Source organism: Sinocyclocheilus grahami, unplaced genomic scaffold, assembly GCF_001515645.1.
Source record: "Sinocyclocheilus grahami isolate Dianchi unplaced genomic scaffold, SAMN03320097.WGS_v1.1 scaffold316.1, whole genome shotgun sequence".
Lineage (NCBI taxonomy): Eukaryota > Metazoa > Chordata > Actinopteri > Cypriniformes > Cyprinidae > Sinocyclocheilus > Sinocyclocheilus grahami.
The window spans coordinates 782,864-800,598 of record NW_015505495.1 but is presented as its reverse complement, the minus strand read 5'-3'; the positions used below and the strand labels follow the sequence as shown (position 1 = coordinate 800,598).

At 32.9% G+C, this 17,735-nt stretch overlaps 2 protein-coding genes across 2 annotated transcripts in view; both read right to left on the bottom strand.

Annotated features, from left to right (window-relative positions):
- Window positions 1-1,898: 1,898 nt before the first annotated feature.
- Window positions 1,899-14,509, bottom strand: zdhhc11 (zinc finger DHHC-type containing 11). The gene is made up of 11 exons (XM_016294340.1): window positions 14,489-14,509; window positions 11,285-11,518; window positions 9,470-9,648; window positions 7,690-7,791; window positions 7,449-7,573; window positions 6,139-6,294; window positions 5,953-6,065; window positions 4,493-4,551; window positions 3,286-3,349; window positions 2,254-2,320; window positions 1,899-2,178 (listed from the first exon to the last, which is right to left on the bottom strand). Exons 1-11 carry the CDS (start codon window positions 14,507-14,509, stop codon window positions 2,018-2,020), a joined length of 1,281 nt encoding a protein of 426 aa, XP_016149826.1. The 3' UTR covers window positions 1,899-2,017.
- Window positions 14,510-16,337: 1,828 nt separating this feature from the next.
- LOC107601966 (bromodomain-containing protein 9-like) overlaps window positions 16,338-17,735 on the bottom strand; it is a 16,053-nt gene continuing 14,655 nt past the window's right edge. Inside the window, exon 11 of the mRNA XM_016294339.1 lies at window positions 16,338-16,534. Coding sequence (XP_016149825.1) covers window positions 16,440-16,534 — 95 coding nt within the window. The 3' untranslated portion in view covers window positions 16,338-16,439. The remainder of the gene's footprint in view (window positions 16,535-17,735) is intronic.

The window sequence follows — 17,735 nt, the reverse complement described above, 5'->3', positions numbered from 1 at the left end:
GACTAATTTTACACACACACACACACACACAAACACACTCACACTCACACACACACACACACACACTCACACACACAAAGAAACAGCGAAAAGTGATTTTTATATTATTATTATAATTATAATTTTTTTACACACACAAAGAAACGAAAAGTGTCAAACAGTTGTTTTGAGCAACAAAAATCTAACAGATATGAAATAAATATGGTGCTACTGGAATGAAAACAGAAACATTTTGTATATTATTATTATAATTATTGATTCATTTTACACACACATACACAAATAAACAGCGAAGTGTTTTTTTTTAAATATTATAATTATTTATAAATTTTACACACACACACACACAAAGAAACAGCGAAAATTGTTTTTTATATTATTATTATAATTTTTTTTTACACACACACACAAACAGCGAAGTTTTTTAATATTATTATTATTATAATTATTGATTCATTTTTTTACACACACACACACACACAAAGAAACAGCGAAAAGTGATTGTTATATTATTATTATAATTATTAATTTTTTACACACACAAAGAAACAGCGAAAAGTGTCATACTAAAGTGTCAAACAGTTGTTTTGAGCAACACAAATTGTAACAGATATGAAATAAATATGGTGCTACTGGAATGAATTTACAGGACAGAATAATTTCAGACCATCATCATCACCCAACAGCCCCATCTAGTGCTGCATCAAACACACACCTCACACATCTACAGGCCTTTATTTCAAAATACAAAAATAGCAATAGTGTCATAAAATTGTTTGCATTTCATCCTTAATGAGTTATTATAAATCATCTTAAAATAAACCAGCTGTACAATGTAAACAACATACAGTAAGTTACAGAAACAGAACAACTTTCAATTAATCACAGAGAGCTTATTTATGGAAGGCCATTTCCACCACTGAATAAAACAATTCTAAAAAATTGAATTAGAAAATCTGACTTTTTTTTCTCTTGCAATTCTGAGTTTATATCTCACAGTTCTGACTTTTTTGTTATATATATATATATATATATGTGTGTGTGTGTGTGTGTGTGTGTGTATCTGTTTAGCTTATTTATTTATTTTAATTTCATTAATTTTCATTAATATATTAATTTACTTATATTTCAGTTTTAGTTTTAGTACTTAAACTTTCTTTAAGATAAGTTGTTAGTTGCCAATGCTACAAAAAAAAATCTTCATCTAATGTTTATATTTGAATTGTATGTTTATATCTCGCAGTTCTGAGAAAAAAGTCAGAATTGTAAGATAAAAAGCCTTTTTATTCCGCAGCAGAAATGGGCTTCCATACATATTTCATTGTGTACGATGTTCAAGATTTCAGTCACTTTGCTGTGTACCGAATGTGTTTATGGTGAAAAAAGTACAAATGTTTATTCTGTAACAAAATGTGCTGGAAATCAATTTACTTGCTACGAAGTGCCTCAAACTAAACTCTGAATGTCCTTCAAAGATTCAGTCTAACATAAAATTGGTGAATCCAGAGATCCTAGTTCTTTCTCATCAGCGCTCATTATATATCTGTGACCCTGGAGCACAAAAGGGTCATAAGGGTCAATTTTTTGAAATTGAGGTTTATGTATCATCTGAAAGCTGAATAAATAAGCTTCCCATTGATGTGTGGTTTGTTAGGATCGGACAATATTTGGAAAATCTGGAATCTGAGGATGCAACAAAATCTAAATATTGAGAAAATCATCTATAAATGAAGTTCTTAGCAATGCATATTACTAATCAAAAATTAAGTTTTGATATACTTACAGTAGGAGATTTACAAAATATCTTCATGGAACATGATCTTTACTTAATATCCTAATGATATTTGGCATAAAAGAAAAATGCATAATTTTGACCCATACAATGTATTGTTGGCTATTGCTACAAATATCCCCCAGCGACTTAACACTGCTTTTGTGCTGCAGGCTCACATAAGTCCGTACAGAAGCTGCATAAAGTCAGTCAGATTGAAATGTTTTGATCTAGCGTGTTTTTGACTCAAGGCATCCCTAAATGCTGCGTCTGCGCATCCGTCATCAGCTGCTGATGAACCATGATGGAGCTTCCCAGCGGGTCCTGGATGATCGGCTTCATGCTGCTCCGTCCCGGGGCTTGAGGCTTCTCTATCCCGTGCGCAGGAAGTGACATCACAAGCTCACCTACCAGCAGGAAACAGAAACACAATCAGGTGCGGCTGCAGTTATCAGCCGATGGCTAAAACGCTGCAGCTTTACCTGGGATCATCAGTGCTGGGCATTCAGAGCCGTAGTCCAGACGTCTCTCTGCATTCACCTCCTCCATCTGTCAATCAGTACATTTGAAATTACACTGAATGATTATTATTGATACTTTTGGGAACTGAATGTATTATATTTATTATCAAACCTCTCTAGTTCAAAAGATACAGTATATTCAATGCAGTGTTATTTTAGTATTATTATAAATTGCATTGATTGTATCTTTAATAAACTATTATAAATAATACATTAATTTATTAATAAATAGTATTTATGTTATTATTAATACTAGTTTAATAATAATATTAAAAGATTAAAAATGTATCAATAATACAAAAAGTAATTAATTAATATTTTGCACTAGCTTTTATTTCTATAATTTACACTTAATTTTAGTTTAGATTTTAGTAATTTGTTATTTCTATTTCTATTATTTATTTATTTTAATTTAATTAATTTTAATTTATTTATTTTATTTCAGTTTTAGTAATCTTAGTACTTAAATTTTTTTCCTGGTAAGTTGCATAACTTTTGCTTAATTTTTTTTTAGTTGAACTTTTTCATCTAATATTTATATTTTATTTTATTTTAGCTTTATTTCAAATACCGAAAACATAACATTATTTAATTTTAATTTTAATAATGGTTTAGTTTTAATACTAGATTTAATACTTTTTTCCTGTTAGTTGCCAAGGCAACATTTATCATTTTCGCAAGTTTTCTGTTGTTGTTGTTGTTAAAGTTTTCATCTAATATTTATATTGTATTTTATTATAGCTTTACGTCAGTTACTGAAATGTTAGTTTACATATTTTTTTGCCAAGTCCAAATGTCTAATTTTCACTTTAAATTAATTTAATTATTTTATTTTTCAGCTTTATTTCAATTACCGAAATTTTTTAATAGTGTTGCCTTTAGTTGTTGGTTAACAGTAGCAACACTGATGTGATATAGCATTAGTTGTTTCTTCTCTGATGCTTTAATACGTGGTCTAGACAGGCAGCTCTCTCTGTTTTGGAGCAGGATTACCTCAGCACAGACGGGTTCTGGCAGTCCACCGGATGTTGGTCCTCTATCTTCCAGTTTGAAGGTACTGGGAAAAAAGTAGCAGAACATCTGAAGCGACTGCCTGAGAAAAGATCTGACCAAAACTGTCACCCCCATGCAGGTGCGCTATCCAAACTTAAAACTGTTGTAATTTATGAACACTTTGGAATACAGACATAAGTTTGGTCTCTTTTAGTTTTTCATCCAATAATACTGTAAATTATAAAAAGTAATTTTAGTATTATTTATATACTACTATAGTAATTATAGTTTTATTTGATTTTTTTTTCAGTTTTCATTTGAAGTTTTAGCAATTTTTTATGGGCTTTTGTCATTTTTAAATATTTCTATTTAGTTTTATTTTTATTTCAGCTTTAGTAATTTTAGTAAGTCAACTTAAATGTTTATTCCAAGTTTTCTAAGCATTGTTTAGCATATATTTACTGTATATTTGACTTTATTTCAGCTTTATTTTAATTAAGAAGAAAATCAGCAGATTATCGCAAAAAAATAACAATCAAAAAGTATCAAAAAGTTATGGTAGTTTAAATTTACTGTAAAGAAAATGCACTATATTAATTTTATTATATTTTATATATAATAAATATTTTACGTAACAGGTTTTACTCTAAAATTGGTATAAAATGAAAGCCTTATGTCTAAATAAGTTATGTTCCAAATTTGAAGTTGACATGAAAAAAGAGGTTCCTGTGAGATTTTATTTAGGGCGTTATGGATCTCATTCTATTTATTTGTGGATCATAATCTATTTATTTGGAATGTGCCACCAAAACTCTATTACATTTGTTTATGCATTTTTCTGTCACAAATGTCTAGATTTCTCTGTCAATATTACTTCTATCCACTAAATATGGAATCCTGAGACTCAGACCTTTCCAATGATATGTTTTTTGTCAAGATTATAAAAAGTTTTGATTGTAAAAGAGCGTAATGCATTTTGTAATATGACACTTGACACCGCCCACTAAGGGGGAGGAGACCGCCAAACGATTTTAAAGGTTTTCGCAATGTCCGATTTCAAAATGGTTTTCGCAGGATGAATCTTGGGCTTCTAAGCTTTCAAATGATATATTAAAAAGGACAACAAAAAAGAGTGCCAAGCGTCCCACAGGTGGGACGGTGACAGTTAAGGGGTTAACTATCTGTTTGAAACACACTTAAAGCTTACCAAGACCTGCTGGAGAGCGGCGCGTCACAGTTCACAGGGGACTCCAGCGGCCCGAGACTCTGCGAGGAAGAGAAAACACAGAAGACCAGTCTGTGTAAATGTGCATGATGTTGATGGGTGGGACCCTGTTCTGATCTGAGGAGTCGAAAACTTCCCTTCTATTCCCATGAGATCAGATGATTGAACATGAAATGAACTTTTGGCCACACCTGAAAATCTCTTGCAATCCATGATAAAAACATATTTTGCATCAGTTATTTAGTGTTTTGTTGTCTTTGCATTGCAAGATTTTTATTCATTCTTTTGTTATTTTTATTTATTTTTTTTGCATGGCAAGTGTTTTGTTCCTGTGCAGTGTTATTTTAGAATGCTTCAATTCACGTTTATTTGTAGAGCTTTTAACAATACATATTGTTTCAAAGCATTTCAGACAATGCATGTTTTAAATATTACGATCAAGAAATTATTTTCAGTAGTATTATAAATAATACTAAGATTGAATGCATCTTTAATAAACAAACGATTATTTTTAATAAATATTAAGTTGATTTATTAATAAACTAACTATTATAGTATTTATTAATATATTTAATTAGCTTGGTTAAACATCTTACAATTAATTCAATTAAAAAAACTATAAATTAATTTATTTTGCATGCCACACCTGAAAATCTCTTGCAATCCATGATAAAAACATATTTTGCATCAGTTATTTAGTGTTTTGTTGTCTTTGCATTGCAAGATTTTTATTCATTCTTTTGTTATTTATTTTTATTTTTTTTGCATGGCAAGTGTTTTGTTCCTGTGCAGTGTTATTTTAGAATGCTTCAATTCACGTTTATTTGTAGAGCTTTTAACAATACATATTGTTTCAAAGCATTTCAGACAATGCATGTTTTAAATATTACGATCAAGAAATTATTTTCAGTAGTATTATAAATAATACTAAGATTGAATGCATCTTTAATAAACAAACTTTATTAAAAAGTTGATTTATTAATAAACTAACTATTATAGTATTTATTAATATATTTAATTAGCTTGGTTAAACATCTTACAATTAATTCAATTAAAAAAACTATAAATTAATTTATTTTGCATCAATTTTAATACAAAATATTTTTTTATCCCCATGCAAAGAAGTTATTTTATTTTAGTATTATTTAATTCAGTTAAACTGAATGCAATTGTTTATTTGTATAGTGCTTTGAACAATACATATCATTTCAAAGCAATGATTTATTAATAATTTGATGATTGCATTATTTATAAATACTCTGAATGAGCTTTTAGCTCGATTAAACATCCTAAAATGAGCTTTTGGCCACACCTGAACAGACAAGAAAATGACTTGAAATCCATGAAACTGTATAGTAATTTTATAAAAATTACAAAAGGAGTTATCTAGCATTTTGCTGTATTGATTGCTTTCTATCTGTGATATATTGTTGTGTCTGTACCTGTGTGGTGGCTCCGTTAGACGGCAGTGCCGGAGGACCCTGCTCTTTCTCTTTAGGGTTCGGCGACTGACGCTTCCGGACGATGTACTCATAAGTGCTGATGCCCTGAGACACTGAGACACGACACAGAGTGAACAGAAGCTGCTATCTGCCTTTAAAAGTGGATAACGCCGGGCTCAAACTCACACAAGTGAATGTGGAAGCACAGTAAGTGGCAGAGCAGCAAGAGCGCAGCCAGAGCCAGCAGGACTGTGATGAAGGCCAGCGCCAGCAGACCGATAGAGCTGGTCTCTAAAGGAGCCGCCGGGAGGAAAACCAGCCACGTGCCGTTGCCTTTCACAGCTGCCAGAGAAATTACAAACCACAACATCAGAAATTACAACTATACACTGCAAAAACATCTATTACTTACTCTGTATTTTTGTTTTGCTTTCCTGCACAGATATCTAAAGATTCTTCCATCAAGATACATTTACTTGAAAAGCAACATGACTATTTAGAAATATGTATTAAAATAAAGTGAGTTTATGCTTAAAACAGAAAAACTAAATAATAATCTGTCAATGGGGTAAGAAAAATAACCTTAAATAAGTAAACCGATCACAGATTTTTTTTGTTTTTCAAATAAAATAAATATAAAAATAAAGCTAAATAGAAAGAGTTAAAAATGACAAAAGCACTTGCAAAAGCAAAAGTTTTAAAACAAATTAAACTGAAAACTAAAGGTAATTCAAAATATGAATAAATACTATAATAATATAAATAATACTAAAATAACACTGAAATGTAATGAGTATAAGATTCTTGCTTTCTGAAAATGTTTTAAAATTAAGCAAAACAAGAAATAAGTATCTGCCAATGGGGTAAGAAAAATAAACTTAAACCAATCGCAGATTTTTCTTGTTTTAAGCATAATTTTGATACACGTTTTTTTGTTTTTAGAAAACAAGACTATCAATATCAAAGTATCAAAAGATCAAAGTAATTTTTGCAGTATAGAAAATGAGAAGTTGCATTTCTAAGGTTTTTAATGTTTTTAGGAGAGGTCTCTTCTGCTCACCATGGCTGCTGCATTTAATCAAAATACAGTAAAATTGTGAAATATTATTATAATTTAAAATAACTGTTTTCTGTGTGGATATGTGTTAAACTGTAATGTATTTCTGTGATGCGCAGCTGTATTTTCAGCATCATTACTCCAGTCTTCAGCGTCACATGATCTTCAGAAATCATTCTAATATGCTGAACATTTCTGATTATTATCAATGTTGAAAACAGTTGTGCTGCACAATATTTTTGTGGAAACTGTGACACATTTTATTTTTCAGGATTCACAGATGAACAGAAAGTTCAAAAGAACAGCGTTTATTTGAGATAGAAATGTTTTGTAAGATTATAAACGTCTTTACTGTCAATTTAATGCATCCTTGATGAACAAAAACATTAATTTCTGTGCTGAGGAGTTGAATTGAGTCCAGAGACACGGCTGGTCTTACTCTGAAACTGCGGCGCGGTGCGCAGGACAGCCGGGTTCACATAGTGCTCGATGAAGACAAACAAGACCACAAGAATGAGGAGGAACATCCCAATGACAGCAGACGAGACGGTTATGAAAAAGAACCTGGGAAAAACCAGTCATTCCTATATGAACATTCAGACACTGTCAAACATCTTTAGAAACAAAAATATGCAAATGCTGCTTCTACATTTGTGTTATCAACTGGCACTTCTGCTCACCAGTAGTTCCTTCCTCCCACACAGTTGTTTAGCCATTTGCAGTGATGGTCGAAGTCTGCGATGCATTTGTTGCAGGTGCTGCAGTGTTTGGCTTTAGGTGCGCTGTGAAGGAGAAGCTGATTATTCACTAAAGCAAACGCTTATCTGGAAAAAACACATCTATAGCTGTGTGGCATTCACAAATGAACGTCTCAGGTTACTTATGTAACCATGGTTCCCTGAGTAGGGAACGAGACACTGCGTCCTCTAGGGGTCGCTATTGGGAACCTAGAGGACGCAGTTCGAAGTTCCCATGAAAGGGAACGTCTCAGGTTACTTATGTAACCATGGTTCCCTGAGTAGGGAACGAGACACTGCGTCCTCTAGGGGTCGCTATTGGGAACCTAGAGGACGCAGTTCGAAGTTCCCATGAAAGGGAACTGAGAATTTTTAAATTCTTACATTTGAATTGAGGTAGAAAACAGGATGCCGAATTTAAGAAAATTAAATTAAAACGGAACATTGTTATTGTTCACTAAAACTTTTGTTTTTATTAATTAAAATAAAGCTGAAATAAAGTAAAATATACAGTAAATATATGCTAAAAAATGCTTAGAAAACTTAGAAACTAAGTGGAATAAATATTTAAGTTGACTTACTAAAATTACTAAAGCTGAAATAAAAATAAAGCTAAATAGAAATATTTAAAAATGACAAAAGCCCATAAAAAATTGCTAAAACTTCAAATGAAAACTGAAAAAAATAAAATAAAACTATAATTACTATAGTAGTATATAAATAATACTAAAATTACTTTTTATAATTTACAGTATTATTGGATGAAAAACTAAAAATAAAAGTTTAAATAGAAGTAATAAAATTACTAGAATTAAAAATAAATAAAAATAAAAACAAATCTAGAAATATTGAAAAAAATTAATAAAAATGACAAAAGCATATAACAAAATTATTAAAACTTTAAAAGTTTTAAAGGAATTAAAATGAAAACCAAAAATATAAAGGCTAATTCAAAGTTTTAATAAATACTACATTATTACTGTATGTAAATAATACTAAAATAACTATAAAATGGAATGAGACTGCTGTTAGATTAGTTTATATGTTATATTATATACTGAAAACTGAACATATAAAAATAAAAGCTAATTCAAAATATTAATAAATACTACAATAGCATAAATAATACTAAAATAACACTGAAATTGAATGAAACTGCTGTAAGTGTCTATAATTAAAACTTTAAAAGTTTTAAAGGAATTAAAATGAAAACCAAAAATATAAAGGCTAATTCAAAGTTTTAATAAATACTACATTATTACTGTATGTAAATAATACTAAAATAACTATAAAATGGAATGAGACTGCTGTTAGATTAGTTTATATGTTATATTATATACTGAAAACTGAAAATATAAAAATAAAAGCTAATTCAAAATATTAATAAATACTACAATAGCATAAATAATACTAAAATAACACTGAAATTGAATGAAACTGCTGTAAGTGTCTATAATATAATATACTATAATATAATATAGTATTGTATTGTATTGTATTATATGATATGTTATTAGATGATATTTATATTTGAAAGTAAGTGTGGCAAAATATCTAGTAATGCCATCTCACTAACCAACACAGAAACCTTTTTCAGTCTTTCCAATTTACACTCATGAATTAAAAGGAAGCAGGAAGCAAAATGTAATTCTAATTTTTCTTCAGCTTTGATCTATTGTTTTCCGACAGTGTTTCAGTAAATATGAGATGTTTGTGTACGTACACGTCCACCTCACACAGCGTGCAGTGCAGATTGTGGATGACGTGCTGATGTTTGGTGTTGTCAAACACAGGCATGGGGCTGGAGTAATCCTTCCTCCTCCGAACGCTCAGATCCGCCGGGTCGACGGTCACCGCCGCCACGTGAGTCACCAAATGCAGAACAAACACTGCGCCGATCAGCTACACATGAGGTGTGAAGGTTCAACAACAGTTCGTTTGACTCACTGTCAGCTCGACTGTATGAGAGGACTACATCCTCCGGTTATCTGCTGCTGCTGACGTCAGCCTGGAATTGAGCTCACGCTGTTAAGTGCTGTCTGTGTGCTGACGAAGCCTGCTTCTTCCTTTGACGGGCTGTAGTCATTTGGAGATAAGGCTAGGTAAATCTGGGTATCATCTGCATAGCTGTGATAGGCGATTTGGTTCTTTCTCATTATTTGACTTAGTGGGAGCATATACAGGCTAAACAAGAGCGGTGCAAGAATTGAGCCTTGTGGGACTCCGCATGTCATGGACGTCCACTTAGACTTATGCTCTCCTATACTCACATAATAACCTCTCCCTTCTAGTCTTTTTTACTGATTCATTTGAAAATAAGAGTCATCTGTTCATGAATTGGATGAACCGGTCGTGTTCTCGGCTATGTTTGGGTTTGCATGCAATCAGTCGAGACAATGCAACAGGAATTTTGTCTATTTATTATATTTTTGAACAGACCAAGTGCTCGGGAAACCCTCATTATTTTGGCAATGCAATGTGACACAAAAATACAATGTGACAGTCTTCTGCTTAGTATAACTGGATTTTTAAGGCAGAACTGAATGAAAACTAAAACTAAAATGAATGTGAAAAATATAATAATAAAAAAAAATATATATATAATAAAGAAAAAATATAAAAATAAAAGCTATAAAAAATATTAATGAAATTGCAACAGTATATAAATAATCCTAAAATAACACTGAAATGGAAAGAAACTGATGTAAGTGTAGTTATTTATATTCTATTATATTCTATTATAAACTGCGCAAAAATTACAGTCTTCTGCTTAGCATAATTGGATTTTTATGGCAGAACTGAATGAAAACTAAAACTGAAATTAACATGAAAAATATAAAAATAAAAGCTATAACAACAGTATATAATATATATAATTGGATTTTTAAGGCAGAACTGAATGTATGCTTACACTAAAATTAAACTGAAAACTAAAAAATATTAAAATAAAAGCTAATTCAACATTTTCATATAAAATAACTTAATAAAATTTAACTTAAATTTAAAATAACTCAATTTAAAATAAAAAAATAAAAAAATATCGAAATGGAAAGAAACGGATGTAAGTGTAGTTATTATATTATATATAAAAAAATAAAATAATGCAAAAATAATTATATATAAACTAAAACTAGATATATAAAAATCTAATAAAATGACAAAAGCACATAACAAAATTACTAAAATATAAATAAAAATATTATATTATAAACAAAACAAGTTAATTCAAACTATTAATAAATACTTCAATAGCATATAAATAATTATAGTTTCCCTCTTTATTTTGGCAGTGCATTGTGGTGCTTAGTATAACTGGATGTTTATGGCAGAACCGAATGTGAACATTGGTGGTGCTGTAAAAACAAGTTAAGTATAATCAAATTGTCTGTCATTTCAACAAATCTTTTTAAAAATCTCATCTAGTTGAAACTGAAAATGATTTTGATGAGTTAAAGTAATATGAGTTGGCATGACTCACTGTTCATATGATTTTTTAACATAAACGTTTGTGTTTCTGTGGATTGTTTGTAAAGGATACGGCGTACGCTGCGAAGCTCCACGGCGCCGGGAGAAGAGGCAAGTAGATGCCGAAGCCGACGATGGCCATGAAGCTGTAGACGAGCCAGGCGAGGAGCTGGAAGCCATGCAGAGGAAGAGACCAGCCGTTGATCCTGGAGTGAAGTGGCGGAGCACACAGCTCGCTCCTGCTGCCGGAGATCTGCGGGGCCGGGGCCGGGGCCGTCTGTCTGCGGTGACGCCCGAAGCAGTTCAGCTGCAAACACACACACAAACAGGTTTGTTTTTGTGAAAAGTGGGGACATGGGGTAATGTCCTGAAAAGTCACCTTCTCCTTGTAATACCTGTCATACCTTTGTCATTATACAAATGTATGTCCTCATTTGTCACAAAAACAGGCGCGCGCACACACACACACAAACAGGTTTGTTTTTGTGAAAAGTGGGGACATGGGGTAATGTCCTGAAAAGTCACCTTCTCCTTGTAATACCTGTCATACCTTTGTCATTATACAAATGTATGTCCTCATTTGTCACAAAAACAGGCGCGCGCACACACACACACAAACAGGTTTGTTTTTGTGAAAAGTGGGGACATGGGGTAATGTCCTGAAAAGTCACCTTCTCCTTGTAATACCTGTCATACCTTTGTCATTATACAAATGTATGTCCTCATTTGTCACAAAAACAGGCGCGCGCACACACACACACAAACAGGTTTGTTTTTGTGAAAAGTGGGGACATGGGGTAATGTCCTGAAAAGTCACCTTCTCCTTGTAATACCTGTCATACCTTTGTCATTATACAAATGTATGTCCTCATTTGTCACAAAAACAGGCGCGCGCACACACACACACAAACAGGTTTGTTTTTGTGAAAAGTGGGGACATGGGGTAATGTCCTGAAAAGTCACCTTCTCCTTGTAATACCTGTCATACCTTTGTCATTATACAAATGTATGTCCTCATTTGTCACAAAAACAGGCGCGCGCACACACACACACACTCACACACACACACACACACACACACTCCTCATGAATACAGCTGGAGGGTTTGGAAACACCAGAACTGGTCTCTTCACTGAGTCCCTTCAAGCTGAACAATGACACATTTTAAAAGACTCTCTGACATCATTATGTTGGCTTGACAAAGCTGTTACTGTCAGCACTGACCTTGAGTTAGTTTCTTTCCAAAATCACCAACCTGAGCCCGAAAAAAAACGTCTAAACGCAGCTCCTAGAAACATCTGGTGCCGGATTCACTTTGAAACAAACTGCTAGTGAATTTCACAAAGAATTAAGATATGCATCAACTCAAGTGAGACATTTTGAAGTCGAAAGACTAAAATAGTATTTTCTCTTTTATTTTATTTTCTCTTTGGTTCGTTTACAGCTTTGAAAAATCATTTTTATAGCGTAAAGCTTTCTGCCTGTTCTCTTATGAAATCCAATTCATCCTATTATCCAATGATTGTCTATCTATCTATCGCCTAGCAACACTAAAACACATTAGCAACACCCTAGCAACCACCTTATCAACCAGTCAGCATCACTCAGCCAACAAGAACACCTTAGCAACAACTTGCAATGACTTATTATATTATATTATATACTGAAAACTGAAAAAATAAAAATAAAAATAAAAGCTAATTCAAAATGTTTATAAATACTAGAATGGTACATAATACTAAAATAACATTAAAATTGAATGAAACTATGTAGTTTGTATTATAATATAATATAATATATTTACATGATAGTTGAAAGTAACGGTGGTAATACGTATATCTAGAAATGCCATCCACTAACCAGTACAGAAAAAGTCACTAAAACACATTAGTAACTGCCTAGAAACCCCTTAGCAACACCCTAGCAACCACTTTATCAACCAGTCAGCATCATTCGGCCAACCAGAACACCTTAGCAACGACTTTATATTATATTGTATTATATTATATACTGAAAACTGAAAATATAAAAATAAATTCTAATTCAAAATATTAATAAATACTAGAATGGCACATAAATAATACTAAAATAACATTGAAAATTCATGAAACTGTGCGGTGGTAATATATCTAGAAATGCCGTCCACAAACCAGTACAGAAAAAGTCACTAAAACACATTAGTGACTGCCTAGCAACCTCTTAGAACACCTTAGAAACTCCTTAGCAACACCATAGCAACAACTTCATCAACCAGTCAGCATCACTCGGCCAACAAGAACACCTTAGCAACGACTTGCAACCAGTGCTGCTATTTTTAACTAGAAGCTGAAATAAAGTTGGAATAAAATAAAAATACTAGATCAAAAACTCAAACTCAAACTCAAAAAACAAACAACAACAAACTGAGCTAAACATATTTAAGTTTAAAATTACTCAAATTCAAAATTAATAAAAAAGCACATAACAAAATGACTAAAAACCTCAACTAATATTAAAAACTCATTCCAAATATAAATAAATACTACAATAACATGTAATACCATAATATTAAAATAACACTTCAACCACATTTCCCAAAAAACCCAGGTTTTTTAAACCATAAACCCTCTCCTTAGCAACACCATAGCAACAACTTCATCAACCAGTCAGCATCACTCGGCCAACAAGAACACCTTAGCAACGACTTGCAACCAGTGCTGCTATTTTTAACTAGAAGCTGAAATAAAGTTGGAATAAAATAAAAATACTAGATCAAAAACTCAAACTCAAACTCAAAAAACAAACAACAACAAACTGAGCTAAACATATTTAAGTTTAAAATTACTCAAATTCAAAATTAATAAAAAAGCACATAACAAAATGACTAAAAACCTCAACTAATATTAAAAACTCATTCCAAATATAAATAAATACTACAATAACATGTAATACCATAATATTAAAATAACACTTCAACCACATTTCCCAAAAAGCCCAGGTTTTTAAACCATAAACCCGTAATAATCCTCGGATTTTCCTTGTTCTGTCTTCAAGCTTCAGAATGAATAATGTTGTACCTCACAGCTGCAGAATTCAGACAGAGAACAAATCAACTCTGAGCTGTTCCTGTTGAGCATGAACAGAAAGATTGTGTTGCCTGGCAAATGTCATCAGAAATGCATCCTGAAGAAGCTCTGAGGGACTCCAACATGAGTGAAAACAGTCTAATAATGAGTAACTCACACAAAACCAATGCACCAGGAACTCTTCTGTTATGCATAACCATGCAAACTATTACCTTTGCACACAGAATAAGCATGCTGCTTCTTTATTCCACTTTTAATAACACAATAAGGCAGAGCTTAATTAAAAAGTGACTAAGAAAATATAATACAATACAAAAATAAATGCATTTTGCATGAATAAAAAGCCACTTGCATTCGTCATTGAACAGCTTCCAGCAGTTTTCTCTGGAAAAACATCTGTTGTTGATCATTTGGATCTCTAGGATACAGTTTGCTGATCCATTGATTTCTTCATCATCTCCTTCACAGTCCACTGTACAGCAGAAGAGTCGTTTTCAAAGCCATTATCCAGTCTGAAGCTGTTTAATATCCTATTTTAACGCTGCAATATCTAATGTAGCATATCAAATCCTTAAAATGTTCATTATTCGTCAATTAATAGGACGCGAGGCGAGGTGCGCCTCTGACTTCAAGCGGATAAAATATGAACCACTAGAGCGAAAGCGTAACTGTTGAATATTAATTAGGTCATGCGTACGTCACGCTCCGGAGACTTCCAATGGCGAGCGGCGGCTCATGAATATTAATAGATCACGGTGCACTTCGCCTGGTTACAGCTCATGATTATTAAACGGAATAAATGTGCTACTCATGCGAAGCTGAAACGCTTCATTTGACATTACACTTTTTTTTAAAGCGCATATAAACAACAAATCAACGCAAAGAAATGTGAAAACATTTAACAGCAAACTGAATCATGAAAGTGGAATTACAACTTCTAAAAATGTGCACCATTGTGTGACTGTAATTCGATACGGAAACAACGTGATTGCAATAAAACTACAGAGCATTGAAGTTCTCAGGGCTGGGAGATCTTAACTGTTACCTAGTGACCACTAGGACATGCAAAGCCAAATGCAAATGAGAGCTCTCCATGAATGCATGTGAGAGTTCAGCACATTGCAGGAAAACATGAAAGAATTTTCATCTTAATGCAATGCATAAAATAATAAACTCACATTTTTTTTTTTGTTTTCTTTTAGCTGTGCATTTAATGAATACGCACTGTGCTGCATACTAGTGATTACAATGCAACATTTTTCAATTTGAAATAAACTTGCATTTTATGTTGATCTGTTATGAAATCCTTTTTATGCAAAGCACTTTGAATTCCTATTGTGCATGAAAAATAAACTTGCCACGATAAAGTGAACATTGTGAATTTTAAGTCATTTTTCTCATGTCACTCAGTAATGACTTTAGATCTTTTATTTAATTCTTTGTGCAAAATTGTGTAATAAATGTCAATGTTTTATTTGAAAGGCATTTCGTTTTTACTTATGCACACCAAACGATTCTGTCACTTTGTTGGGCTGCGTATAAAATGACTCCTGAAACAAAACCATTTGAGAACCACAGTAATATTTGGACAAAAGGGTTTTGGAGATGTGAAGTTCTACTTCCTAACGTTCACGAGGTAAAAAAAGAGAAGCAACGTGAGCTTAATGCACCACTACTGCAGATCAAACGACATGTGTTCAGGAAGAAAAAACAGCGTTTAACAACCATATAAAAGAGGAAATCAGACACAAAGGTTTTATTTAAAAACAAGCAGGTGATGCAGTGAGTCTGTCCGGTCCTTCAGAACAGCACATAATCCCAGCGAGTCAAACGATTCTGTCACTTTGTTGGGCTGCGTATAAAATGACTCCTGAAACAAAACCATTTGAGAACCACAGTAATATTTGGACAAAAGGGTTTTGGAGATGTGAAGTTCTACTTCCTAACGTTCACGAGGTAAAAAAAGAGAAGCAACGTGAGCTTAACGCACCACTACTGCAGATCAAACGACATGTGGTCAGGAAGAAAAAACAGCGTTTAACAACCATATAAAAGAGGAAATCAGACACAAAGGTTTTATTTAAAAACAAGCAGGTGATGCAGTGAGTCTGTCCGGTCCTTTAGAACAGCACATAATCCCAGCGAGTCCGTCTGAGAGTCACATCAGCTGTTAGCGGTGGATCCGGGCTCTGGAGACTGCAGGAACTCGTAAGGGTCCTCAACCATCTCTGTCTGATCTGCAAGATGAGGGGAACCTCCTGATCACAGTGAACAAACAAATGAAGTTCATATCAGAACATTACGATTTCTTTTACCCCGTAAAGCGACTGTATCATATTTCATACAGAGAGGCCTCTAAATGATCAAACTTTGCTGTCGCACACATTCCGCTCCATGTCTTCTGTCTCTGATTGATAGTTTAAAGCTCGGAACCTCCTGATCACAGTGAACAAACAAATGAAGTTCATATCAGAACATTACGATTTTTCTTTACCAATCCGCTCCATGTCTTCTGTCTCTGATTGATAGTTTAAAGCTCTTTTAGTGTAATTGTACAAACGTCCAGCTTCAGCTGGAGCTTCTCGTGTCAAATCTTAACTGATTTCTATCAAGTAAAGGTCAGAATAACGTCAGTAATATCTCCAGATGAACACTTACTGGACTGAAGCAGCTCAGCTTTACTTGATTCTCCATCAATCATGTTTTAGAGTCTCAAATCTGATCCTCAGGATCTTTTGAGGAGCGTTTGTTTCCAGAAGCTTTACTTTCACTGTTCCTCAGCGGAGGAATGATCTTCACAAGCCTCCAGAACATCTCACATCTTCTGAGGAGCCTTTATTTCTTCAGCTCTCAATCACTGCATTATATGTTTGGAGCATTTCAATCTCATCTTATTATTACTGGAGATATACAGCGACCACTGATATTTAGAGCAGTTTATGACAGCATCTGCTGTACTGTTATAAAGATCTCACTGATTTACATCACAAGAAAATTACATTGACTTTTTCCAGATGTCTCTCCATATTGTGACAGATGTCAGACTGATGTAGCCACTTCATTGCATAGTAATGTTCTGTGTTCAAATCTCATTCTGGACTGAAGTATTTAAAACTCTGTCAGATATACACAGTGTATTAGAGCCTGACCCACTTTGGTTGGAAGAAATGATTAAGGTACTACATTTGGAAAAAAATAGATTCCTGTTGGTAAATAAATTGGATACGATTTGGTCTCCTCTTCTCCTATATCTTGATAATGCAGGCTGAGTAATCATGCACCATTAGTGTGGCATGATTTAAGTCCCTAGGGTGCGGAGGGAGGTAAGGGGTTGTTTTGTTTTGTACCATAAATCTTTGTTGTGCTTGTATGTTCAGTATTTTATGTGTTATTTAGGTTTGCATGTTTATGTATGTATATATATATATATATATATATATATATATATATATATAACTG

Coding starts and splice junctions, on each gene's coding strand:
- zdhhc11 (XM_016294340.1), bottom strand. CDS start 14,509: ATGCTTATTCTGTGTGCAAAG. Junction 9,649..11,284: donor GGAGCTTCGCAGCGTACGCC/GTATCCTTTACA, acceptor CCTCATGTGTAG/CTGATCGGCGCAGTGTTTGT. Junction 4,552..5,952: donor CTAACGGAGCCACCACACAG/GTACAGACACAA, acceptor TCTTCCTCGCAG/AGTCTCGGGCCGCTGGAGTC.